Genomic DNA, 24,240 nt, shown 5'->3' with positions numbered 1-24,240 from the left:
AAGACCTCCAAGACCTGTCCAAGAATGTCCCGCCAAGTCGAATTGACCAGTGTTCCGGCATTTAGGGGTCAGTCGGCCCATGCCAGAGCCAATGGGGACTCCGCAGCGGATCAGATTAGATTGATTTTTTTCATCTTGGCCCTGCAGAACAACGCCCATTCTCCTCACGACATCCCAATCCTAACCTCTCTCAGCTATTCCAACACCTCCACCTCATAGCACCCTGAAGCTACGACCTTGGCCGATCAAAGCTATGTCGCCATATTTCGGCCTTGGCTCTGTTCTGAACTGTTGTGGTTGCGCGAATATTCAAGATGTTACCTCAGAATGCTACCAGTTTGGATTTCTGATTTGACTTCCGCGAGAGCAAAATTCCTGAAGCGAGACCATGCTTGCCCGATCTCGGCTTCTTACGGTGAGTAACTCCTGTGTATATAACGGTGCATTGATCCGAGTTCTGCAAGTTTAATCTTATCAATCTGTTCTTATCAGTCTCTGTCGCGATTCACTCTCGTCAGATCAATTCATCACTGTCATAGCGCATCCTCAATATGAAGCCTCTTGCTGGGAATCTGGGGGTGCCTGGCATCTTGTCAGCCCTCGGCAGCAAGTCTGCCAAACCCCAGTCTGACGTGCCGGCCTCCGGAGTCACCTCTGAGCCGACACACGAAAAGACTGTCCACCACAACACCACCCCATCTCTGGGTGAAACGTCTGACGATGAATCCGTCGAGAAGATCGATACCAATGCCGAGTATGGCGTGCAGGCTGTCCAAGCTATGACGTTCGCCTGGTCGAAGAATGAGATCATCTTCCTTTATATCATGTCAGTCCGAGGCCGATCAGATTGTTCTACTGGTATACTAATGCCGCTCAGGATATGGCTCGTTGAATTCCTCCTCGCATTCTCCAACGGCATCATCAACACGCTGACTCCCTACGTAACAAGCAACTTCCAAGAACACTCATTGACGGCCCTTACCGGCGTTATCTCGTCACTTGTGGCTGGTATCTGGAAGCTCCCGTACGCCAAAATCATGAACATCTGGGGTAGACCACACGCATATGCCTTGAGCGTTTTGTTCATGACAATGGGCTTGATCATGATGGCAGGCTGCAAAAATGTCCAGACCTACTGTGCGGCACAGGTCTTCTACTGGATGGGCTACAATGGCATCGACTTCAGCATTACTGTCTGCATTGCCGATACGTCCAAGTTGAAGAATCGAGGCTTCATGATCGCCTATTCTTCTTCGCCTTTCCTCGTCACCACCTGGATCTACGGGTACGCCGCCAGCAGCGTCATCAACGGCATTGGTTATCAGTGGGGTTTTGGAATCTTCTGCATTTTCGTCCCCATCGTCATGGCCCCATTCGGTGTTATGCACTGGATCGCTCAGGCAAAGGCTCAGAAAGCCGGTCTCATCCCTGCACGTGCCACTGCGAACATGACGCTGGGTCAGAAGACACGCCACTACCTCAAGGAGTTCGATGTCATTGGTCTCCTCATCCTCGCGACAGGTTTATCTCTCTTCCTCCTGGCCTTCAACATCTACTCCTACCAGCGCGATACCTGGCGGTCTCCTATGATCATCTGCTTCCTCATCTTCGGTGGCTTGCTGATCATCGCTTTCGGCGTATGGGAAGCGAAGTTCGCTCCGATTACGTTCGTCCCCTGGGATCTGCTGAAGAACCGCACCGTCATTTTCACCTACACTATGGCTGCTTCCCTGTACACTGCTTGGTATATCTGGGACAGCTACTTTTACTCGCTCCTCATCGTCCTGTTCAACCAGACCATCGTTCATGCAACCTACATCAGCAATATCTACACGATGGGAAGTTGCTTCATCTGCCTGGTCTACGGGCTTTGCTTGCGCTACATGAGCGGCCGTCTCAAGATGTACTCGCTGTTCTGGGGTGTTCCACTCACCATCCTTGGAGTCGGTCTGATGATCAAGTTTCGCCAACCGGACGTGAATATCGGCTACATCGTCATGTGTCAGATCTTCGTCGCCTTCGGTGGTGGTGTTTTGGTCATCTCCGAGCAGACCACCCTAATGGCCGTCTCCAAGCAACGCGATTTCCCAGCTCTTCTGGCCTGCGAATCCATGATCATTGCCATCGGCAGCGCGATCGGGTCCACCATTGCCGGAGCTATGTGGACCGGTATCTTCCCGGAGAAGTTGCTCAAATACCTCCCGGCCAGCGCTCAAGGAGATTTCGCCAGTATTTACGGCGACCTGACCGTCCAGGCGAGCTATCCTGTCGGCAGCCCGGCCAGGATTGCCATCAACAGAAGCTATGCAGAGACTCAACGGTACATGCTCGTTGCTGCGACCAGTCTCTACACTATTACCCTGGTGAGCGTCGGCCTCTGGCAAGACGTGGATGTGCGCACGATGAAACAACGAACAGTTGGTCTGTTGTAAATGCAATGAGACGGGCCCGTCGTATCGTTCGCCAGGTAGTGGGATGGAATAGTTAACATATTGCACTATTGCGAAAAAGTAAGATAGCTATTGGGTTATCCTCAGCCTGATGTTCATGGTGGCATAACCGCGGCACATGACCATGGAGAGGGTGCCTAGGGTTATGTATGTGTTTTTCTTGTAGTGTGTGATTCAATTAGAATGTATTAATGAAGTTTCTGGAGAGATCAATCGGGTGCAGCATTTCCCGAGGTGGAAGAGAGTTACACCTTCGTCCTGATGATTGTGAGGCCTCTGTGAGCGCTGGACGGTATAGATCTGGCGTTATCTGGATCGCGATGTCCGGCCCGGCCACATTTCGTACAATCCCTGGAACAAACGCCCCTCGCCCTACCATACCAATACCTCCTGCCATAGGCCTGGATCTTCTTCCACCACGACCAAGCATAAAAGCCCGCGACCAACGAGGTGGCCACTTCTTGGCTTATGACCTTTACAAAGCGCCACCTCGTGCTAAAGGGGTCTCCTATGGAATGCACGCTTCTCATTCCGCCGAGGTCAAAGAATGCCCCTTTATAGGATGATCCCGTTTCCCCCACTCTACCCCCATCCAAGGAATCGAGAAGATAGTGTTAGGGTATCGGATCGCAACATGGGGGGTTGACGAACTCTTCACGCGCGGTGTAGAAGCCGTTGTGCGTCCATGTCATCGACGGTCTGCATAAAGCGGACGCTATAGTTGAGCATGCTTAGAGTGTTGCCGACGAAAGCCTCGGCGAGAAAATGCTGACACTGCCATGACTTCCTGGGATCCGTCCAGCCAGGGGTGATTGATATCTTTGGGCCCGTGAGCCAGGTTTTGCGCATAACTCCCCTACGACCACACCTGAGTCGCCTGAGATTGCGTTCTAGAATCTCAATGGCTGGTTCAGATCGAGTTCTTTGAAGCCAATCGACAACTGCGGCACTTGCTTGTAATCACTTTGCCCAAGAACTGATCTCGTTTGTTGCAATGTCTATTGGAACTCGTCAGCATGTGCAAGAATATTGGGGTGGGGACAAATGTAAACAGACCGTCAAATATGTCGGATTTGGGTTCCTTTTCATCGTCTCCAAGAATGCCCATGACATGGCCCCAACACTCGCTCCACCGATACTTGCATCTGCGCTCGTCTGATCGTCACGGCAGCCAGAAAACATGGTCACAAACTTATGCTCGGATTTCCAGTCCTCCACAAAATGCTCCTCACCAACGCCTTCTTCCTGCGGCTCATCGGAGTGCTGGAGCTGTTTGAAGAAGGTGTTTGCGCCGGCGAATAGTTCCCTCGCCTGCACGAGCTTGTCCATCGTGAAACCGCCGTGGACCAGGCTGCTAGCCTCGTGGAGCAATCCCATGCCAGTTTTGACATTGTCCAACAAGGTGACATTGCCGTCGGCGTCACTGCGATAGACGTACGGTAGCTCAATAGCGGAGCCACTGTGGCAGCAGTCGAAAATCACAAAGAGCGTGCTGTTGGCCGGTAGCGCGGACACAAGGGTACGATGTAGCTTGTCACTGTCGATCTGGCCGTTGGATTCAAAGTCGACCGGCACGATTGTATCATCAAAGCCTGACTCGCGATCGCCATCTGGATCCTTGACCTGGCTCCCGTGGCCGGAATAGTGCAGAAAGTTGCAGGTGTTAGGCTCAGATATTAGCCAGTGCATCGCAGCCAGGATATTCTTGCCTGTTGGGAAGAATGGTCCCCGTGCGTCCGTATGTTGGTCATCTCGCATGATAACTTGATCCTTTGGGTCGCTCGAGTAGCCTTTAAATTTTAAGAAATCCATCATATTCGTCACGTCCTGATGACACCCACGGAGTGAATGTTGGCTACCTACATAATTGATTCCGATCAACAGAGATTTTCTTTTAAGAGGCTGTGGTAGCCGTTGATACGGATGTTGAGCTTGCGGTGGCGGTCCTCCAGGATATGGGTTCTGTTGTGACGCTCCTTGGTGGGGGTCCTGTCTCCAATATTGACTCTGTCCTTGATTTTCGAGGCCTGGGCCTCCTTGGTGTTGATAGCGCTGATAGTCTTGAGGAGGTCCACCCTGATAACCTTGAGGAGGTCCACCTTGATAGCCTTGAGGAGGTCCACCCTGATAGCCTTGAGGGGGGCCACCTTGGTACCCCGAGCCAAGGTTTCCGGATGTTCTCATAGACCCCGATGGCTCATATTGCTGAGAATAGCCCTGGTTGGCCTCGGCCTGTAAGCGCACGGCCAGTGCCTCGTCTGAGTCGATCTGTTCCTGTTCAGCGCGATCATGGCGTTGATGATGATGATGGTGCGACATTACGGCCACCTCTTAACGACTCCTCACAAGACCTGAAAGGGCAGACACTTGTAAGCACAGCGCTCCACACATCCAAAGGCTGGTAGGACAGTTGGGAGGTCTTGTTCAGCTGCGCAAGGAACGCTTCGAGCATTCGGCTGGAACAGCGCGCAGGTGGGAATTCAGAGACGCTCGAGTGTTCCTTCAATCTAGCTGTGCCAAAGCAGGTTTGGTAATTCAATGCTTTCCCAGCATGCTGATGGAGATTGCGCTTCTAGGAATTGGAGACGTGCTGTGAAGCTTGACTGTCGATCTCGAAGACGCAGCGATCGTGAGGAGAAGGATATTAGGCAAGGAGCCACGGAATCGAAGGGTAGGAGCCTGCGTCAATCCCCTACGTTCCAAGGCGGGAAGAAATTCCAATGGATCTTATCGTTGACTCGATATGAAGAGGATCGAGGATCTCCCTCAATAACGGCGCGCGCGGGGAAGCGAGAGATTCCGGCAGGGAGGAACGGGGGGGATCACTGCGGCTCGCGGCTTTATCCTCGACCCAAACGGTGTGCGCTGGGTATCGATGCTGCACTTGTTTTACACAGCCCACGGATCTGATACGGACAATCTGGAATTACATTTCAAGGACGGAATCGAGTGACAACGAGCTGGTCGTAACCTGGAACACCCTCTCATCTCCAGCAGTGGAGTTTGTACACAAGGACAAATCACGGCCCTTCGCATTTACAAGAACATAATGTCGCCAGGTCCATCGTGAGCCTGCATCAGATTTTCACCCTGATAAGGCAGCATTCGCTGTAGATGTTTGTCGGCGGAGCTCGTGCTTCAGAGACGTAAATATGGCTGCTCTGGAAAGAGCTTCTCGGGTTGGTGATATCAACGCCTTTGCGTTTCATGCTGGAATCTGGACAGCGCTGCGGAGATTCACCCTTACAGAACGTGGAATTTATGGAATTTCCTGTTCTTCTCAGAAAGATCGACGGGGATGATCGGCATAGATTGATTGGCGAGGCTCTTGTGCTTGGAAAGATGAAGGGAGAAGTTGTGGAAGGGGAAACACATCTAGATGTCAAGGATGATCATTCTCTGCTAAAAGCAGCAACCACCCTGTGGTCAATGTGAATAGGGCGGCATGATATTTCTTTCCAACGGCGTGAGCAGTGAGCAGCTTGCCCAAACCTTAAGCTTGGCATTGAAGCTCCGCATCCGCAACTTGTAAGTCGCTGCTGCGTGACGGGTCCCCATAGACTTCAACCTCCAGACAGTTTGGTCTCAATCAATTGTGATATTGTTGCTCAGCGGTCGCAAGCATGGCGAACCGCGAGGCGAGGTACGTCCCTATCTCCCACTGGTTTCAAACAAAGCTGGTCTAACCCTCCCACAGGTTCAGCACCGATGTCATTATCGACACGACGCCTCTGCCCGATCACATTCCCAAGGTTAAGGAGATTGGAGCCACGTCCGCACCCTTGATGAGCGCCTCGTTCTTTATCGGTGCACGATGCCGACCATATAACGACGACTACATGCAGTGCAAGACCGAATCTTATGGAAGGGGAGAATTAGATTGTATGAAAGAGGGGAGGAAAGTGACGAGATGTGCGGCTAGCGTGTCAGTACTCCCGTTCGACGAGGGTGCTGAGTGCAAGATGCTGATACGTGGCGTGCAGACTAGACGACATCAACAAGAACTGCCTTGAAGAGTTCCGAATGCACTATAATTGTTTGGAGAATAACAACCATCAACTATGGCAATGTCGGAGGGCGGAAAGACTGATGAATAGATGTGTGTTCCAGAAGATTGTACGTTGTCGGGCGAACGAAGAGGTTTACGAGGAGTCGCTAACGAGAAGAACAGGGACTGGAAAAGCACATCCCCGATACACCGAAAGGACAGACCCCCGTACATCTCAGAGACCAGCAATTATTTGCCGATCATTCAAAGGTCCTGCGCTCGTGGGAGAAGGATGTGGGCATTCGAAAAGACGGATCACCTGCATGATTGTTGAGCATTTAGGTGGCTATGGCATTTCAATGACCTCATGCTCGAGTCTCCTGGTGCGCGTTGATCCGGAGACGGAAAGCACCAGCAGTTGAGCCAAAATCTGTACATATCCTCCATGCCTACTATGGTAGTGGTCATGGAAAGGCGTCATGAATGGAAAGTCTTTTATCAGGAATACTGTCTTTGTCACGTAGGTATCGTCTTGTCTCCCGTTGCCTGCCTCCGCCTCCCTCCCTCACCGGGCGGTACTCGCTTGTACCAGACCTCTTTACCGCCCTCAATATCCATATACTGAACTCGCGGAATTTTGGTCAACAATTCCTCACTGGCTCTGGGTTTCACTGAAAAGTGAAGCTATCAAACTAGCACCGGGCTAGAAGGCGTGTTAGTGACGATTTGTCTTGATGTTCGATCCTCCGTCCGACGACTTTTCAATCAAAAAATCTCTCGACGACAAAAGTCCTAGGTCTTATCAGGTCAGACTAGCATCGGGCTAGAAGGCGTTAAGATCTCGACTCGAACACGACGATCCCACGAACCCGAAACCTCGACGACAACTCGATCGGAAAAAGTCTGCGAACCCGGCTTTCACTTACCATGACCCCTATACGACAGGGTTCATGGCAAAGTTTTTGTTTTTGTTTTTTGTTTGTATGATGGATGATATCACTCCTCGATTGATCGTTTGTGCTAAGATGGTCTTATCAACTGACATTGAAATACTGAGATGAGGTAGCATGAGCGAGCTGAAGCGATTTTGCAGTTTGTCACCAAAAGAGGCCACGCTCTCTCATGATCGTAGATTACATCCAAAGGCCTAAAAGTACATTCCAATAAGCGAAACACACCCTGCATCCTTGCTGCACGTGCTGCGCGCCCTCATTCATCTTCCGTGGGTGTTAGACACTTTTCTTCCTCTGTGTCACTTTCCTCATCATCATAAAACCCGGAAGTTTCAACGCTCAACACTCCGACCTGAATGGCGTCCAAGTACTTCATGATTTTGTCTTTGTCCGCTAAGAGAAGGCCCGGCAGATGTTCCAGGAATTCCGCTTTTGGCATCCCATTCAAGTACTTCATCTCCTTGCCTCGGTCCCTCTCAATGCTTTTGATTGCCTTCCGAATGCACATAGCGAGCATCAGGTCTCTCTGTGCTCGATCGTAGTCTAGTTCGCGCACTTGCTGAAACGTCATGGGAAACAGCCCTTGGCGGACTATCATTTGCCCCAAGCCACCTGGACATACGTTTTCGTGTGCGCCGATGTGGGCGGTGGAGCAGCCGGTGCCCTGGCAATTGATGAGTTTCTTGCCGTGTCTACAGGTCTTCGGAATGATGATAGGCTGTTGACAAACTTCGCAATCGACCGTCTTTGGTGGTGGAGGAGGATCATTGCGACGAGACTTTGACTTTTTCTTGTTCGGCATGGCTAGGATCTGTTCAAGGCGTCGAGTGTGAAGAGTGTTTCTCTGGAATCGAAGGTGTCTTTTGATGTTGATAGACGGTGAAGTTCAACTGTTTGTTGTCAAACGATAAGGTTTGTGTAAACGTCTGGATCAGGCTGCAATCAAAGATACTTCTGGTAGAGGTTGAAATTAAGTCTGTGGTAATTGGTTTGATTGGATATGAGTTGTGGTGTTTTGAAGATGGATAGTCCTTTTCTCGTCGTTCACGAGCTCATAATGCTTTGTGGGAGTCTGCCCGTCCTTTGCACCTGCCTTGAGACCATATAATTTGGTTGGCTTGTCGAGCCTGCTTCATAACGAACGAAAGCCTCGTGGCAGGAACAGTCTTTGCGACCCCAGAAACAGCATGGTGATAGACCTGAGTTCAGTCGAGCAAGACGTGATGGAAAATAGAGTGCTCACATATCTTCGGGATAAGCAGGACGTTGGTTGCCTTCGGAGAGCGAGGCTGACAAGGCTGAAATTCAATACGCGTAGTTATGAAGTGGCAGCAGTGATGAAGGGGCAGAAGGGTCGGCACGGGCAGGAATTCTCCGGGGGACAGTTTCTTGTTCATAGGCGAGAAGGTCAGCCGAGCAGTTGAGGACACTCCCAAAAACAGCCCCTTTAACTACCAGGTAAACATGACGTTTGGTGGTGATGCATAACTGGTTGAAACACTCCCACCTGCGGTCATCGAGTCCATGGGGTGATCCAACACCCTGGACTTTCGTTACACACTCATTCCCTGACCCTTGAACGTGACCCTGTTTGCGTCGTGTTCAGGTGATGTCTTTTATCCTTTGTTCCTAGTAAATCCATCCTTATTCGCAGGGGCGCTTTTGCCGGATTGGATGCCAACAATATGTCGACACCAACCTCGAATCTCTCTCCGCCATCTGGGTCGCGAGCATCCTCGACATCTTCTCATCGACCTTCCGTTGCACAACGATCGTACACCGCCCCGGACAAGATGGCGAACGGCCACTTCGCGTCCACAGGACAGAATGGGACTGCCAATTTCGAGCATGGCGTCCAGGTTATAGACGAGGACAAAGAATTCAAGTACGTATCTGTTCAGCTATTGAGACTCGCCAAAAAAATGCTGTATGCTGACAGCGAAAAGTCACGATGTGTCCAAATATCTCGACTACACCGGCGTCTCGCGTGCCGGTTTCAATTACCACCTAATATCTGTGTTCGGATCGCAGTCGACCGGCAAGTCCACCCTTCTCAATGCCCTTTTCGGCACCGACTTCTCCGTCATGGCAGAATCGGAACGACGACAGACAACAAAAGGAATATGGCTTTCCAAGAACAAAACGACCCTCGCGGAAATGGCGGACAATCTCCTGGTCATGGACGTGGAAGGTACCGACGGACGCGAAAGGGGCGAGGACCAGGACTTCGAAAGGAAGAGCTCGTTGTTTGCGCTCGCGACCAGTGAGGTGTTGATGGTGAATATCTGGGAACATCAGGTCGGGTTATATCAGGGTGCCAACATGGGTTTGCTGAAGACGGTATTCGAAGTCAACCTTCAGCTGTTCTTGAAGGACAAAAAATCCACGTCGAGGAGCTTGCTGTATTTTGTTATTCGAGATTTTCTGGGGACAACACCACTACAAAATCTGCGGAATACGTTGATGCAGGACATGGGTCGCATTTGGTCCAGTCTTTCCAAGCCGCCGGGTTTGGAGAAGAGCAGTATTGACGATTACTTCGACTTCGCGTTTACGGCACTTCCTCACAAGCTATATCAGCCAGACCAATTCAAGGCCGAGGTTGCAAAGATGGCTACTCGCTTCCGAGAAGGACACCGCGATCGTCGAAGAGATGCGCTACTGGGCGAATTTGAGGGTGGCGTGTTTCTCCCTGAATACCATCGCAGAATCCCGGCCGACGGTTTTGCTCACTATGCTGAGGGCATCTGGGACCAAATCGTGAACAACAAAGATCTAGACCTTCCCACGCAGCAGGAGTTGCTGGCTCAATTTAGATGCGACGAAATTATGAGGGAGGTCATGGTCGCTTTCGACGAGACGATAACGCCCTACGAGACACAACAAGGCGATGCAACCAAGACTGGCACAGCAGAGGTCATCCCTGGACTTGGGACTGCCATGAAATCAGCCCGTGCCGAGGCTGTGAAGAACTTCGAAACAGAGGCAAGCAGATACCACAAAGGCGTCTATCAAAGAAAGCGAACCGAGCTCGAAAGCAAAATTGATTCGAGACTCAAGGCTCTTTTTGCTGGTCAACTCACCGCGGCACACAAGGATGGTGTTCAACAGTTCTCTGATGCCGTTAGTGGCGCAGTCAAGGCAGGTCAGAAGAAGGGCGCCTCGTATGACTTTGCCGAGATTGTCAACGAGCAGAAGAAGATCGCTTTGGGGAAGTTTGAAAGACAAGCCAAAGAAACCGTCATCGAAGGCCTGACATGGTCCAATTACAAACAGGAGATGACCTTGTATCAGAAAGACCTGGACAAGATCTCGGGTCAACTGCGCCGTGATGAAATGCGCCGTTTGGCCACACGTGTCGAGCGATGGGTTCGAAGTAAATTGAGCGACAGTATCGGCTTGGAGTTCAATGCGCTAGGGTCTGGTCGCGGTGGCTCTGGAGCTCCAGAGGATGGAGAAAAGCCTTCAGAACAGCGGATATGGGATCGAATCTGGAACTTGTTCACTTCTACTGTACAAGAGGCCGAGAAACGATTCTCCGACCGAGCTGCTTCGTTCGACGCTAGTGCCGAGGAGGTCGAAGTGGGCATTTGGCGCTTACGACGGAAATCTTGGGGCGTGTTGCGGTCCAAGATTGATGAAGAAATGATGGAAGGTAATCTCTTGTTGAAACTTCGCGAGAATTTCGAAGACAAGTTCCGGTACGACGAAGCGGGTGTTCCGCGGATATGGCGCCCCACAGACGATATCGAGGGCATTTATACTAAGGCCCGAGAAAGCACGTTGACGCTCATACCCTTACTCGCGCGATTCCGACATTCGCAAACTGGTGCACCTCCGCCGCTGGACCGATGGATTGGACCAATGCCAGTGGGAGCCACCCCAGCGGACGAAGAGGACCTGACACCAATTGGAGGTGTGGACGAGGACGAAGGCAAAAGTCTGGAGGAAGAAACCACGATACTCAACGAGCCCAAGCGTCAGGACTTGACTGTGAGATTCAAGAAGGCTGCCGATGGGGTGTACGTGGAAGCCAAGCGTAGTGCGATTGGTGGAATGACCCAAGTACCCCTTTATTTCTACGGTCTACTGCTTGCGCTGGGGTGGAACGAGATCGTGGCAGGTCAGTTGAACACCGCAACTACTCTTTTGGAGGTCACTGACATTTTTCTAGTCCTTCGCAATCCAGTCTACTTCTTGTTCCTCATCCTCGTCGCGATTGGGGCGTACGTCACGTATACCTTGAATCTGTGGGGTCCTATGTACCAGATGGCCAATGCTGCCTCGTCACAAGCTATGGTCGAGGGCAAGAAGCGGCTTCGTGACTTCTTGGACGAAAGTCCCGCTGCTCGACAAGCAGTCGCCATGACGACCGGCCGGGACGAGTATGAGTTGCAATCCATGAGTTCTAGACGGGCGACCAAGGAGAAGTCGGACGGTGCGGAAGATGACGATGAGGAGATCTGAGCGGGTGGCGGCTCAAGATTGTGGATGATGTGCATTGTCATGGGCAGGACGTTCCTCTGTCAAGTTTGCGGCATAGCGGGCTATTGAAACGATTCCATAACCTTGGCGGACCATGCTGGTCGATTGGTATAGAAAGAGCATCTTGTGTGGCAGACTCGCGCGCGGTCGACCTGAGAGCATCTGCCACACCCTACCCTACACTGTCAAAGATATTCAGCCCTCATCATTTTGAGTCTTGGAATTTTGTTCAACAATTCCCGACAGAGCCATCCGCTTCTCAGCCCAGGCTAAGAAGTTAATGGGCGCTCTGGATGAAGGGTTGTACTCGTAGAATTTCGTAGTTGTAGAAAGCCGCAAAAAATCTCGCCCTCAAAAAAGAGGACAGGTTTAACTTCCCACAGACCAGATGGACATACGTTCAATCTGCTCTGTGGGAAAAGTTTTTGGATCTTTTTGGCATACTTGATGGTGTCTTCGCGAGGTCAGTGTGGGTGTGGCAGTATTGTATTGATTTTTGGACGAAGTCGGGTACGGAACCTCGTCGGCGACATTGATGAACTCTATCTTGACATACTCTCAACATTTCACTGCTTCTCAAATCGTTGTCTAAAGTAAGTCTCAAAGGTCGTCTTCTTCACATATGGGAACAAATCATTCGCCCTCTGCCCCAGAGGCCAACGAAACCGATCCTGGCCCTGCGCGCCCTTGACCAAGAACCAGAAATCCACGGGGAACGCACTCACGTCTTTTCCCCGCAGGTTCTCAGGCGCAGCATCCGGTCTTGCAAGAACGATATGCATTTCGCTTTCCGGTAGGACCTCCACATGCACGGGCTTGCCAGAGTATGTACGCAACAGCTCGGCGATCCGCGTGTGACTGACAGTGTCGCTGACAAAGTTTAGATGAGCGTTGTGCGACTTCTCGGGCTCACAGATCGTCGCGACGAGATACTCTGCGAAGTCGGATAGGTGAGTGAAGTCGGCGCGAGCGTTAGGGTCACCTATCACATGGAACGTGTAGCTGTCCACGTCCTTTTACCTTTTCACGGTCCTGGTTGTAGAAGTCGCCGCATCCAATTAGGGTGTAGGACATTTTGCCGGATTCGATGGCCGGGTGGAGCAGTGCTTTTTCATTGACGCGGGCTTTGGAGTCCCATAGCTGAATCAGATCAGCTTTAGCGAACAGCACATGCCACGCAGTGCAAGGGAGGCAATGAACAAGCTAGGCCAGCAAGGACAAGAACCAGACTCACCGGATGCACGTATCCCTGCGGGTCATTGGGTTTGCGGTAGATGTGGTGCATGCCATACTCGCTCGGGTAGAATCTCTGGACACCAGCGTCGGCGGCGGCGTCTTGTATCAAGATCTGGGAGTCGAGTGCTGGGCCGTTGAGAGCGCTGACGACAACGTCAATGCCCTGCAGGTGCTTGGCTAAGTCTTCCCGGGAGATCTTGGTGAGGTCGAGCTCGAGACATTCTGCTTGGTCTTTGCCAGAGATCTCTTCGGGTGCAGGGCTGCCTGGCGGAATGAAACATTTGACGGTGAACGATTGTTTCGCGCAAGTCAAGAGAGCATGGAGAATGAATGAGCCGATTTGGCCATTGGCGCCGAACAAGGCGACTGACGAGAACTTTGTCATTGTTGCCGCCGTTGCCAGGGAATTGACAATTGGCACTTACAGGTATGAGGAAATCCAGTCATCGGAGTGGGATAGCTTTAGGACGATAACGTCCTTGCATCATGATGACCAGTCCGGTTGTTACGAGGCATTCGGATTTCATTTCCATTACCTCTCCTGGCCGTCATCATATCGACCTCACACGCAATGCAGACACAAGGATAAATCAGTGATCAAGAGACAGACTCCGAATGTCTAAGTGCTGATGCTCAGAAGCATCCATCTGATCCCCGACCCATCCAGCACTTTTTCACATGGACACATTCCTCTCCCCGCAGGAGCAGCACGACGTCCGCAGTCGTTTATGTGTACCTGACGTCATATCACCACACGAGGCGCAGTAAATAGGCTCCAACGAGGCTAGAGGCTCGACAACTTCAACGTTTGATCACAATTGCATCTCCATGAACATGCTTCCCAAGGATACTCTTCGGTCCTTACGTGACAGAACTTGACGCTCTGGTCGTCAATGTCTTGGTGACAAGAGCGGCAAGGTCATTGTGTCATGCTGCCGAACCACTCTAGATGGTGCCGCTTCAGGCGGGAATTGTGACCGGCTGAAATTACTAAGATGGATACCCAGCTAGATTCAGGAGAAGTGCCTTTGGAGAGCTTCCCATATCCACAGAACGATGAGTTTTATGCTCGCGAGATCTATACTCAACTCGATGGTATGCAGGATGAGATCAGACTGGTCCGGGTGCTTCCTGGAAACCCCGAAGCTCCTATTCTCTGTGAACTCGTGCAAAACCTCAGTCTTCGATCCCTCCAACACGAACGACCAGAGCTCACGAACGATATCCGGTTTGAAAACTTCGGAAGAGAAGTTTTCCGCTCAAGGGGAAAGAATCCTGACGGGACAGAAGTGTATTTGGCCGATTTAGGTCACGAGGATTGCCTCCAGCAAGGTTACTCGGAAAATAAAGCAATGTGAATCGCAGGACCGGCACCTGGCAGCGGAGACTGATAACAACAGATCACCTTTGGGAGACGAGTATTACGCTTTGTCCTATGCCGCAGGCGATCTCCAGAACATCGAGCCCATTACTCTTGCTGGAGTGGTCTTCAACATCTACAGCAGTATTGCATATGCAATCAGGCGGCTGCGCTCGCAGTCCACTACTTTGCAGATTTGGATTGATCAAAGGCTTGGCACCCCCACATCAGGATTTGCACCGTCCGCGAAAGTACTTTTGCCCACTTTCTACATCCTGACAGGCTTTCAATTTCTCAGTTCTGAATCACATCACCACTCAGCACAGAAACACAATCCGGGACACATCACTACTGAAAGAAAACATGGCAGACGAGAATCCGCAGGTGAGCTTTCCACTTGAACTTCCCAAGATCACGCTAACAATATAAGGATCCTGCGGAATACACCGCACTCATGATCGTTCCCCCAGTCGTCACTCAGCCAGTCACTCAGCCACCGGCGGTTGAACCTAAGTGGCCCGAGCGGCTCACTTTATCTCCATACATCCTAAAGAAGATCCACCTCGTCCTTATCGTGTTGCCACCCATCCTTACCGCCTTCTTCTTGACTTTCAGTCATGAGAATATCTGTCGTGCTGAAGCTGGCACACTGATCTCCACCGCGATTTTATCGGGTGCAGTGGCCCACATTTTCAATTGGGGATTTGCATCGCTGGTCGAGGAACATGTTCAAGATCCGTTGAAAATGGAAGTCACGAAAAGAATCGTCAATGTGATCTGGGCCTATTGTTGCGGATTGTCTCTCACTGCACTGTTCCAGTATCTCTATGAGAGCGACTGAACCTGCAAGCCTGACGAGTCTGATTGAGGAAGTACTAGGGTGCAATTTGCAGTATGACTGGCGTTGGGATGAAGTGTTTGGGTCAAATGATCGTGAACAGAACGCATAGGGATTGAAAAGAGATGGAGGCTATTTTCTTTCACCTTTGTACGAGATCACGTGTACTCCACCCTTGGTCTTCTCGGCAAGGATTATGGAATTCAACCCGACTATAGCAGAACCACTTCCGTGAAGAATGTCTTTGTAGTAGCAGCGAGAGCAATCATCGAGCACGAAAGATGTCTAGACTTATTCGCCACTCGTCCGGATCAGCAGAAGCACAAGAGCCGCTTTCGCCTGCCATGGTGGGTACCTGAATTTTCCACGGAACGGGATTATAGCACTTTTCTTCTCTGTCATGCCAGTGCAGAGCAAAAATACACACCAGATCCTCGCTTGGACTTTGCCGCTGATACTGCTGGGACTCCATCGGCCATTTTGATGTGCTCTGGCAGGATCTTGAGCTCTCTCGTGGACTCTCCGGAAGCCCTTGGCGAGGTTGGGGCAGCTTCAGGTGAAGCATCACTTCGTACTCTCCTAGCGAATTGGAGGTACTGCATGTCTCACGCCAGCATCAATAACGTCTATCGACCAACTCAGGAAGTCGCTGACATGGCTCTCAAATCAGCGATGACCATGGGTATCTTGGGAGTCGGAGCGACTGGAGACCAACACCCGACTTACATTGCTGCAATACAACAAGCAACGCAATGGAAAACATGGAGATTCTTTGTCTCTCCCAGTGGATACATAGGCTTTGCGCCAGCTTATGTGAGGTCTGATGATTTATTAGTCCTGCTTGTGAACTGTCCCGTAGTCTTGGCCGTCAGAAAGATGAGTACGGGGCCAAATCACAGCTACCGGTTGCTTGGAGCGGTATACCTGCATGGTTTCGACATTGACAGGGACTTTCAAGACAAACTCAGGGATCCGGCTGAGATGTCTGCTTTACAAACAATTAGACTTATCTAGCATTGAGATGATCCCCTTGCTGGGTCCTACCAATCGCGAATGGTCCCGACAATCTAACACTGACATGCATGCCATGGACCGAGAGCAGACCATGGGCGTTCATTGATGAAGCAGCAGTGGGAAGGAGGATATCGGTCATTTCAGTGAGGAGGATGGGGAAAGGGAAGACTCGATATATGATTGTGGAATGGTTTCAATCTACTGCCTGAGTGGCAACGCACTCTCAGATAACGAACTGAATGAATGAATGAACCAATGATTCACCGACAAGGCTACCGAATGTTGTGCCTGCGGACGCGTCCAGGATACTCGTCAACCTGTTGCGTCGACAGAGTTGCGCAAGATGAGACTCGGCAGTCTTTAACAACCTTGGACACGGCGATGTCATCTTTGCGGTGGCAGCAGTCTACATGCTCTTCATGATGCAGTGTAAGAGTGTACAGGGGTGCTGCAACTCTCATATTCAAGCCCAATGAATATCTAGCTTTTGTTCGGTATACGTACAAGCATAATGGATGCAAGCAAATAAAACATGCTTCTTGGATTCCAGTCTTGTAGTCAAACCAGATTTTCGCGATTCATCATCATAATTCCTCGTGTTCTCATCATTCATCCTTTCGTCCTATAACCCACTCTTACTGGCCGTCCAAGTAGCACTGCTTTGCGCCGTTCACCCATCCTAGCAATCGATTTGCAATATCACTCGAGTAGCATAAAGTCGCTCCTGGATCACCTCCCAAGTCTCCATCTGCTGGCAAGGAGTTGAGACCAGAATTGTAGAGTCTTGCAGCGCGATAGAAGGCTTGTGCAGGTTCACAGTTGTCCAGACTGGCTGCCTTGTTCAACGCACTGACCAGTGTTGGGCCTTGGACCGGTGCTGCTGTACCATCAACGATCATCTGACGAATGACCGATGGTGGACAGGGAAAGACTGGCATGCCATTGCTATCACAAGACCCGGTGCCTTCGAAACTTTGCATCAGGCCGGGATTGTCATTTCCACCTGTAGTCGAGACGACTCGAACGCAGCCATTCGATTCTTGCATGACAACTGCAAGAATGAAACGCGGGTCCATATATGACTGGTTGGCCACGGCTATAATGGAATCGCGGATATTATCGGTTTCGCTTGGCGAATTGGCTGGAACACCATCGACGCATCCTTGGCCGATGTAAAGTTCGACATTCCGGAACATGGCATTGAAAGACAGCCAGCTGGAGATTGGAGGCCATCCCTGTTCAACAGATCCGTCTCCTGAGTAGAAGTTGTATACGTCTCGTGGAGATTCTATTCCTTCCCCGAGATCCAGGTTGCGGACAGCCAAGGCCCCTGTGACCTGCGAGAGTTCAGATACGCTAGGCGTCAATGGTGTTGGACTTGATGGTGGTGTTCCCATATAGCCAGTCGGGATGCTGCTGCTGGGGATTGCAACTGAAGCAGATGTTGCACTTGACAATGTTGATGCCACATATCCTGATGGACTTGTTGCGAGGGTGGTGGAAGCAGCCGATGGTGATGGGCTTGTCAGTGCTGTTCCCATATAACCTGTCGAAATCGTTGCAGAGTACGCGGACGCAGTCGATGGGATCACTGGAGGGATCTGTAGAGTGATGCCAATTTGTAGAAGATTCCAGTCGGTCACAATTCCAGAGTTGGCGACCTCCAAAGCGGCCAAAGATATGCCAAATCGAGCTGCAATGTTGTACGCAGTATCACCCGCAACCACGGTATAAGTTTGTCCTCCAGTCACACCACTCGCACTGCTGGCCTGCGACGTGACCACGGTAGTAAATGTTGTGGTCGCGCATGTTGAGGTAATGCTTGACGGTACTACCTGGGACGCGGCTCCAGAGGACACTAACCAGGGGCAGTTGGCGGTTGAGGGCAATTGGATGGTCTGATCCGGTTGCAGGCTGGTCCAGGAAGTAATTGTTGGGTTGGCAGCGATCACGTCGTTCAAGTTGACACCGCACTCAATCGCAAGAGCATAGGCAGTGTCGCCAGGACGGACAATGTAAGGTATGGTGGTGTCTTGCGCGAGTCCGTGAAGAAACGCCAGCGTGAGTAGTAGGAGCAACTTAGCAAGGCGCGCCTGGGAAAAGCGGTCAGTCGCAATCTGTGCAATTCGCGCGCAGGCTTACCATGTCGTCCAATACTGTCTGAGATATTCTGTAAGCCTGTTCTTGATGGGTGAATTTGAAGTGGTGTTGAGTGTGAAAAGTGAATGAAACTGAATGAACGATTGCGTTTTGTTATTGTTGTGCAAGGCGGGAAACCTGGAAGCTGCGACACACACGATGCACACTCCCATCCTCCTTTCTCGAGAGTGCTCCCGCTCACCTCTTCATCTTGTAATTGTTTCACTTTAGCCTTGCTCGCACTGCTCACAGTCATTCCAGTACAGACTCTGCGACCCCTTGCAGACTTGTCACAGCACTCAGATGGCCACGACTTGCCATACTCACTTACCGCGCCACGGTCGTGTTAGCACCTATTGCTGCTTCCACCACGCTATCATTATAACAGATGTCTGTTGTTTGCCATCTTTGGTATCTTCGAGCAAGTCGAGGCATCTGATAACGAGCGGGATCCAGCCTCCTTGTTGTTGACATGCGGCTAAATGTCGGCAGCACTGAGAGGCTTTTGGCCCCGAACATAGCATCGAACCTTCATCATCTTTCTCGTTTACTGCATCAAACGTTCGGCCGACTTTATGTCGTAGACGACGTTGCATAAGGCCAGTCAAGACCGTGAAGTCGGCGAGGCGCCAGTCAACAGTTTCCTTCCACGATAAACCTCACACTCTCAACCCCTGCCTGATAGTGGCCAAGGATCGTTGTCGTGCCTCATCTTCGGGGCCTTCTGCCATGAGAGACACACAACGTTGATACGCCACTGCGGCTGAGATATTCCACCAGATGCCTTGACGTATTGATCTGGAAGCTGATGGTGAGTCGTTGCGGATAGACCACCAGAATGACCCAGTGTGGACGCCTGCTTCCCGAGATTGTGCGGGAGACTGTCATCCCATCAGACCCAGAAGCCTGGCCTGAGGAGACCTCGATGTCTCAGACCAGCACCAGGATTCCCACGAGAGTTTCCTTCGTAAATGAAGGCGCAGATCTGACTCAATCCCACGGTTCCATCGTGATGGCACGCCTCGACAGGATGAGATGAATATATAACACGGGCAGATCACCATCAAATCCTGCATCAAAAAAGTATTCGAGCTCACAAATTCAGTTCACTTCCATACAGCCAAATCTCTCTCTACCTGCCACTCTCGCTCAACAAACCTCACATCTCGTCAAGCCAGTCCCTCAGCAGAGAGCCAGACGACCGCAAACAGAACATCAACCACACAATCGGACTCACCACTCAGCAGTAATCATGCTCGCCTTTGTCCTCCTCCCCGTCGTCTCCATCCTCCTCTCTGCATCTTCTGCTCTCGCCCAAGGCACGACTGTTAGCCTCGACAACACGAGTTTCTCGGGTTCGGGGCAGACGATCTATTTGTCGACCTTGACTGCAAGCGCAGCGCCAACATCTGCCACTTCGACAGGTGGCGTGGGCCCGGCTATCACTGCTGGACCGCTGGGCGTGGCTGGTATGGTTGGATTGGGGTTGATCGTTGGGAACCTCCTCTAGATATGATGTTGTTCATAATTCACCTCTTCGGCTGTATAGAATGGGACCATCGAGGAGTATTGGTCGGACAAAGTGGTAGATGGGTGGAAAATCTACATAGCAGCTTTGTTACATTAGGCGTATAGATCTATTTAAAGTATTTTGTCTTACAATATCCATCAGTCACTGAAACTCCTTGTCAACCTCTTCATAGTAATCGAAGAACCCCTTGTACAATTTCACACCCAGCCCCGGGTCAAGAGACCCTGTCGTAGCCCGAATCGAGTGCATGCTCAATTGAGGGATTCCACAATCGATGGCACGGCACCCTAGCCGTGAGCTTGTCATGGGACCGATAGTCCCACCACTCCTACTGTCGTTACGGATCTGGAAGACCTGAAGAGTACTTCCAGCCTTCTCGGCTATCCGGGACAGAAGTGCTGTTGAGACGCTAGTGGTCGTCATGTGTCCGTTCGGATCAGCTGAGACAGTCACACCAATATTCAATCGTGGGTAGTGGTTCTCAAGATAAGCTCCCAGGAAGTTGGGGTTGACCGCGTGGATGACATCGGAAGACACCAGGAATGAGTTGGCCAGCGTTTGGTTTATGAGGTTGGGGCCGCAATGATCGGAGAAGTTCTCGCATATCCTCTCAATCGCGCCAGACATGAAGTTGCTGCGGGCACCTTGTCGAAGATAACTTCCGATCTCCTCATCATCAAAGCATCCGACCATCTTGACGATACCTGATGATGCATCGTCGGAGGACGCCAGCAGAGCCTCGATGGCGGCAAAGCAACATAATTTATCGTCGATTCTTCCCGCGAAGATGAACTCCTTGTCCAGTCCGCCAAGTTGAGCGGGCTGTGTGTCGAAGAGCTCCAACTCCCAGTTTACGATCGAAGTGTAGTCCTCAATCCCGAGCTCGCCCGCGATCGCTTTCACCAGCCTTTCCGGCTGAGTGGCTACAAAAGTGCCGGCAGGGAGGTTCAGAGAAGATTCGGCTCTTCCAGTGAGATCGGAGTTGTCCAGTCCTACGATGGGAACCATGTTGGTCTCCAAGTTGAACGGCCCGTTTGCAGCGGCACCAAAATGTGGTGCCAGAGTAGGTATCCTGGCGATGGGCCAGTCCAGCTTGACCAGCTCTTCTTTAATCTTGCCATCGCTGGTCTTCACGAGTACTTTGCCGCCGATTCCAAGATCTCTGTCCCACCAGGTACTGTTCATTCCTCCGGCATAGGGAGCGACACCGAGTTGTACGTAGCCAGCCTTGGTTGGTAGCTTTGGCACAGGCTTGACCTTGGCAGTGAGGGCGTCAATATGTCCAGCAACAATTCCAATGCCATTGCCAGCTTTGTAGTCTTTCCCAACGGCGAATGCAATGAATGCGCTACCGTTACGTGTGGTATAGTATTTCCCACCTGGCTTTATTGTCCAAGACGATCGTTGAGAGAGGTGGACATATCCTGCATCTTCTAATTGCTTGGTGAAGGCGTCAACAGCGTGAAAGACGGTCGGGTTCTTGGTCATAAACTCGAGGTAGGGTTTTGTATATTGTTCCGGTGAGAATCCCTTTTCCTTCTGAGCTTTCTGTTTTTGAGGACTGAGAGGATTCGGGGATGGAGATGACGAGTACGCCGAGTGTGACACCTTGCGGTCATAGCCTCGAGCTATGTGAAGAGGCATGTCTTCATGGATTGAAGTAAAGAAACCAGAGGATGTTTTTCGAACCATGATGAACAATGTGCAGCGATGCTAGATATTGGTACAGACAGGCAAATGGAATATTATGACTCCTGGTTGCACGCGGCAGAGAATAAGTAAACGAAGATACAGGTCATGCATGCATGATCAGCAGGGGAAGCTCTGCATGGATCGACGACGTCAACCTTGGTCGCAACCTCCACAGCAACCGTTCCTTATCGATAACACCATCGCCATCTCCCATCAGACATTCCGCAGATCACCGACTTCAGCCACCGCAGGTTCCAAGTCACACAAGACCAGACAATCCGTTCGATTCCTCCCTGTGTCTCTCCATACATCCACCAATTGCCAGTACTTACCACAATGGGGTCCAACGTCGCTTCGAAGCGTCTCTTCCAAGAGTACAAGTCATTGTTGACCAACCCACCCGATGGCATCACCGCCGGCCCTGTCAATGAAGATGACTTGTTCATCTGGGAAGCGTTGATTCAAGGCCCCGAAGGCACACCGTTCGAAGGCGGCATCTATCCTGCGGAACTCAAGTTTCCCAAGGACTATCCTTTGAACCCTCCCAAGATGAAGTTCCTCGGCGAAATCTGGCATCCGAATGGTATGGCTACTTGAACACTCGTGGTATCCGAGCTAGACTAATGTGTGTATAGTATATACCAATGGCGAAGTCTGCATATCCATACTACACCCTCCTGGCGACGATCCGAATCATTACGAAAGCGCTTCCGAGAGGTGGTCACCGATTCAAAGTGTGGAAAAGATCCTCATATCAGTCATGTCTATGCTGGCGGAACCCAACGATGAGAGTCCTGCAAACGTTGAAGCTGCAAAGCAGTGGAGGGATCGACGGCCAGAGTTCGAGAAGAGAGTGCGTGAGGGAGTAAGAAGGTCACTTGGTCTATGAACGACACCAAAAGTGCGGTGCAAGTCCCTTAGTGTACAATGCTATCGTCGTGCAGCTCGATGGCAAGCCGATTTGTCAACCACCTTTCAAGACCGCCCTCTCTATCATCCAAGCTCTGGATCTCTGCCTTTCGATTCAGCATGAGCATTCGTCGGAGCTCGTTCATCGCGTCAACGAGACCTGGCAATGAAATATCCGAACCATCTCTCCACTCTTGACTTGTCAACATTGAAAGAGCGATTACTCGATCCCGCATCGATAACGGCATGCTTATCTGAACACCATCTCCAGGAGCAACGTCGTCCGCTTTCAAGCCCAACCACTTCAATTCTGGTATATTGCAGACGTGCTCTCGTGCCAAGTTCTTCGAGCCATACAAATAGCACTTGAGAATCTGTATGCCATCTGGGTCCCAGTCGATCAAGCAGAATATTGGCAGAGGTGTTTCTGAATGGTCCAGAACGAAGCGAAGGAAATGGCGAGTTGCTAAGTCTGGATAACCTTTGGCCTTTTTTGAGGTCAGTCGTTGGATAACACGAAGGCAAGAGTCAGTACAGTCACAAGCAGGCCGGGGCCGTTGATAGAATTCAGATGGAATTTTCTCTCCACCAGTGCATTGAACGTCGCCTGATGAATGTCAGTCAATCCTGTCGATTCCGACTGTTGCTCCAACCTCTTTCTCGACGACAAGGATCCAGTTGAGATGAGAAAGTCTCATTGAGGTCTCAATATTATTCACTGCAGGGACTATCGCCATTCGGTCATTGGCATCAGGATCTAGCCCGACAAGGAGGCCTTTGGGACTACCAATCTGTTATTTGTTAGCCTTCTGGAGAATGGACGATACAGGTGGCTTTGTCCTCACCACGTTCAGATCACTCCTGGTCACCTGGCAAGTGTGAGCAATGTCGTCGATGTACCGATCGACGGTTTCTTGCTGCTTGAAGAGAGCCGGGTCCTGGTAGTAGATGTCCCTACTTCCGTCAATGACCTATCGGTATCCGACTTCGATAAGTGAACCTTTTGGTGACCGTGATTCCATCCTTGATTGCTGAGTATATCGCAGCCAGAATCTGCCCGACGCATGCTGATGCGTATCAGTATCTGTGAATAGCTACCGTTTCCTTACCTACCAAATCTCCAAGCCTCATCCTTAGTTTTCGCTGGAAAGGAATACGTTACTTCACGGTCTTCAATATGCCATTTCAAGCGGTTGAGGTCATTCTCGTCATGGTATGGTCTCACTGAAACGATGCGTCGAAGCACAATCACTGGTTTACCACAAGGACGGATCTGGATCTCATGTAGGATATGGTTGAATGTTGTTTCGATGTAGGCGAGGACTTTTCTATTGCCTGCAGTGGTTAGTGGTTCTGGCGGTAAGCTAGATAGATCATTTTGAGGGCGAATGAAATCCATCTCGACAGTCAATGATCATTCTTGGGTCATCTCATTACCGCTGTACCCGAGGCTCCTAGGGGTAGACCTTGGAGGATTGAGCGGTGTATGGCCACTCTGACGGATTGGATGGGTGCCTGAGATCTTTAGGCGCCAATGACGCCTGACAAGAATGCTTGAGTTCTCCCCCAGTCCCAAACCCTATTCCCCACACGCTCCAAGTCCATTATCCGATTCCGATTCCGAGTGGCATCATGCGGCATCATG

The 24,240-nt window shown here is 51.0% G+C and overlaps 12 protein-coding genes across 12 annotated transcripts; 6 read left to right on the top strand and 6 right to left on the bottom strand.

Annotated features, from left to right (window-relative positions):
* Positions 1 to 551: 551 nt before the first annotated feature.
* Positions 552 to 2,432, top strand: EDD37DRAFT_567035 (MFS transporter; the record flags this gene model as incomplete). The annotated part of the gene is made up of 2 exons (XM_062814124.1): positions 552 to 826; positions 878 to 2,432. 2 exons carry the CDS (start codon positions 552 to 554, stop codon positions 2,430 to 2,432), a joined length of 1,830 nt encoding a protein of 609 aa, XP_062667936.1.
* A 908-nt stretch (positions 2,433 to 3,340) lies between these two features.
* On the bottom strand, positions 3,341 to 4,634 carry EDD37DRAFT_567334 (caspase domain-containing protein; the record flags this gene model as incomplete). The annotated part of the gene is made up of 2 exons (XM_062814145.1): positions 3,341 to 3,448; positions 3,507 to 4,634. 2 exons carry the CDS (start codon positions 4,632 to 4,634, stop codon positions 3,341 to 3,343), a joined length of 1,236 nt encoding a protein of 411 aa, XP_062667935.1.
* Positions 4,635 to 5,869: 1,235 nt separating this feature from the next.
* Positions 5,870 to 6,943, top strand: EDD37DRAFT_636923 (NADH dehydrogenase 1 alpha subcomplex 8). Its single transcript, XM_062817013.1, has 4 exons — positions 5,870 to 6,093; positions 6,148 to 6,375; positions 6,434 to 6,566; positions 6,622 to 6,943. The coding sequence occupies exons 1-4, from the start codon at positions 6,074 to 6,076 to the stop codon at positions 6,763 to 6,765; spliced, it is 525 nt and encodes a 174-aa protein (XP_062667934.1). The 5' UTR covers positions 5,870 to 6,073; the 3' UTR covers positions 6,766 to 6,943.
* A 266-nt stretch (positions 6,944 to 7,209) lies between these two features.
* Positions 7,210 to 8,416, bottom strand: EDD37DRAFT_503685 (uncharacterized protein). The gene is made up of 2 exons (XM_062813524.1): positions 8,344 to 8,416; positions 7,210 to 8,281 (listed from the first exon to the last, which is right to left on the bottom strand). Exon 2 carries the CDS (start codon positions 8,191 to 8,193, stop codon positions 7,648 to 7,650), a length of 546 nt encoding a protein of 181 aa, XP_062667933.1. The 5' UTR covers positions 8,194 to 8,281; positions 8,344 to 8,416; the 3' UTR covers positions 7,210 to 7,647.
* Positions 8,417 to 9,076: 660 nt separating this feature from the next.
* Positions 9,077 to 11,858, top strand: EDD37DRAFT_652394 (protein sey1; the record flags this gene model as incomplete). Its single annotated transcript, XM_062818447.1, has 3 exons — positions 9,077 to 9,276; positions 9,338 to 11,514; positions 11,566 to 11,858. 3 exons carry the CDS (start codon positions 9,077 to 9,079, stop codon positions 11,856 to 11,858), a joined length of 2,670 nt encoding a protein of 889 aa, XP_062667932.1.
* A 584-nt stretch (positions 11,859 to 12,442) lies between these two features.
* Positions 12,443 to 13,922, bottom strand: EDD37DRAFT_667877 (uncharacterized protein; the record flags this gene model as incomplete). The annotated part of the gene is made up of 4 exons (XM_062819312.1): positions 13,538 to 13,922; positions 13,111 to 13,478; positions 12,905 to 13,016; positions 12,443 to 12,858 (listed from the first exon to the last, which is right to left on the bottom strand). Exons 1-4 carry the CDS (start codon positions 13,557 to 13,559, stop codon positions 12,443 to 12,445), a joined length of 918 nt encoding a protein of 305 aa, XP_062667931.1. The 5' UTR covers positions 13,560 to 13,922.
* A 185-nt stretch (positions 13,923 to 14,107) lies between these two features.
* On the top strand, positions 14,108 to 16,324 carry EDD37DRAFT_696498 (uncharacterized protein; the record flags this gene model as incomplete). The annotated part of the gene is made up of 5 exons (XM_062820134.1): positions 14,108 to 14,466; positions 14,513 to 14,723; positions 14,755 to 14,856; positions 14,903 to 15,244; positions 15,434 to 16,324. The coding sequence occupies 5 exons, from the start codon at positions 14,108 to 14,110 to the stop codon at positions 16,322 to 16,324; spliced, it is 1,905 nt and encodes a 634-aa protein (XP_062667930.1).
* A 548-nt stretch (positions 16,325 to 16,872) lies between these two features.
* On the bottom strand, positions 16,873 to 18,681 carry EDD37DRAFT_503615 (glucan 1,3-beta-glucosidase). The gene is made up of 2 exons (XM_062813523.1): positions 18,467 to 18,681; positions 16,873 to 18,417 (listed from the first exon to the last, which is right to left on the bottom strand). The coding sequence occupies exons 1-2, from the start codon at positions 18,467 to 18,469 to the stop codon at positions 16,960 to 16,962; spliced, it is 1,461 nt and encodes a 486-aa protein (XP_062667929.1). The 5' UTR covers positions 18,470 to 18,681; the 3' UTR covers positions 16,873 to 16,959.
* Positions 18,682 to 19,608: 927 nt separating this feature from the next.
* EDD37DRAFT_503506 (uncharacterized protein) lies at positions 19,609 to 20,054 on the top strand. Its single transcript, XM_062813521.1, has one exon. It carries the CDS (start codon positions 19,716 to 19,718, stop codon positions 19,971 to 19,973), a length of 258 nt encoding a protein of 85 aa, XP_062667928.1. The 5' UTR covers positions 19,609 to 19,715; the 3' UTR covers positions 19,974 to 20,054.
* On the bottom strand, positions 20,053 to 21,893 carry EDD37DRAFT_636895 (aminopeptidase I). Its single transcript, XM_062817012.1, has one exon. It carries the CDS (start codon positions 21,684 to 21,686, stop codon positions 20,136 to 20,138), a length of 1,551 nt encoding a protein of 516 aa, XP_062667927.1. The 5' UTR covers positions 21,687 to 21,893; the 3' UTR covers positions 20,053 to 20,135.
* Positions 21,894 to 21,912: 19 nt separating this feature from the next.
* On the top strand, positions 21,913 to 22,589 carry EDD37DRAFT_503529 (ubiquitin-conjugating enzyme E2-18 kDa). Its single transcript, XM_062813522.1, has 2 exons — positions 21,913 to 22,269; positions 22,322 to 22,589. Exons 1-2 carry the CDS (start codon positions 22,023 to 22,025, stop codon positions 22,573 to 22,575), a joined length of 501 nt encoding a protein of 166 aa, XP_062667926.1. The 5' UTR covers positions 21,913 to 22,022; the 3' UTR covers positions 22,576 to 22,589.
* A 14-nt stretch (positions 22,590 to 22,603) lies between these two features.
* EDD37DRAFT_652388 (meiotic recombination protein SPO11) lies at positions 22,604 to 23,994 on the bottom strand (the record flags this gene model as incomplete). The annotated part of the gene is made up of 6 exons (XM_062818446.1): positions 22,604 to 23,083; positions 23,131 to 23,202; positions 23,249 to 23,386; positions 23,441 to 23,549; positions 23,596 to 23,662; positions 23,709 to 23,994. The coding sequence occupies 6 exons, from the start codon at positions 23,992 to 23,994 to the stop codon at positions 22,604 to 22,606; spliced, it is 1,152 nt and encodes a 383-aa protein (XP_062667925.1).
* Positions 23,995 to 24,240: the final 246 nt, after the last annotated feature.

Source organism: Exophiala viscosa, assembly GCF_022695815.1.
Source record: "Exophiala viscosa unplaced genomic scaffold EDD37scaffold_9, whole genome shotgun sequence".
NCBI lineage: Eukaryota > Fungi > Ascomycota > Eurotiomycetes > Chaetothyriales > Herpotrichiellaceae > Exophiala > Exophiala viscosa.
Note: the sequence above shows the minus strand (reverse complement) of the source record. Positions and strands in the feature narration are given on the sequence as shown.

Bases quoted from the DNA above. Each gene is read 5' to 3' on its own strand.
- EDD37DRAFT_503685 (XM_062813524.1), bottom strand. From the start codon at position 8,193: ATGCCGAACAAGAAAAAGTCAAAGTCTCGTCGCAATGATCCTCCTCCA.
- EDD37DRAFT_503529 (XM_062813522.1), top strand. From the start codon at position 22,023: ATGGGGTCCAACGTCGCTTCGAAGCGTCTCTTCCAAGAGTACAAGTCA. The intron at 22,270-22,321 runs GTATGGCTACTT...ATGTGTGTATAG, and splicing joins CGAAATCTGGCATCCGAATG to TATATACCAATGGCGAAGTC.
- EDD37DRAFT_503506 (XM_062813521.1), top strand. From the start codon at position 19,716: ATGCTCGCCTTTGTCCTCCTCCCCGTCGTCTCCATCCTCCTCTCTGCA.
- EDD37DRAFT_636895 (XM_062817012.1), bottom strand. From the start codon at position 21,686: ATGGTTCGAAAAACATCCTCTGGTTTCTTTACTTCAATCCATGAAGAC.
- EDD37DRAFT_636923 (XM_062817013.1), top strand. From the start codon at position 6,074: ATGGCGAACCGCGAGGCGAG. The intron at 6,376-6,433 runs GTCAGTACTCCC...CGTGGCGTGCAG, and splicing joins ACGAGATGTGCGGCTAGCGT to ACTAGACGACATCAACAAGA. The intron at 6,567-6,621 runs GTACGTTGTCGG...CGAGAAGAACAG, and splicing joins GATGTGTGTTCCAGAAGATT to GGACTGGAAAAGCACATCCC.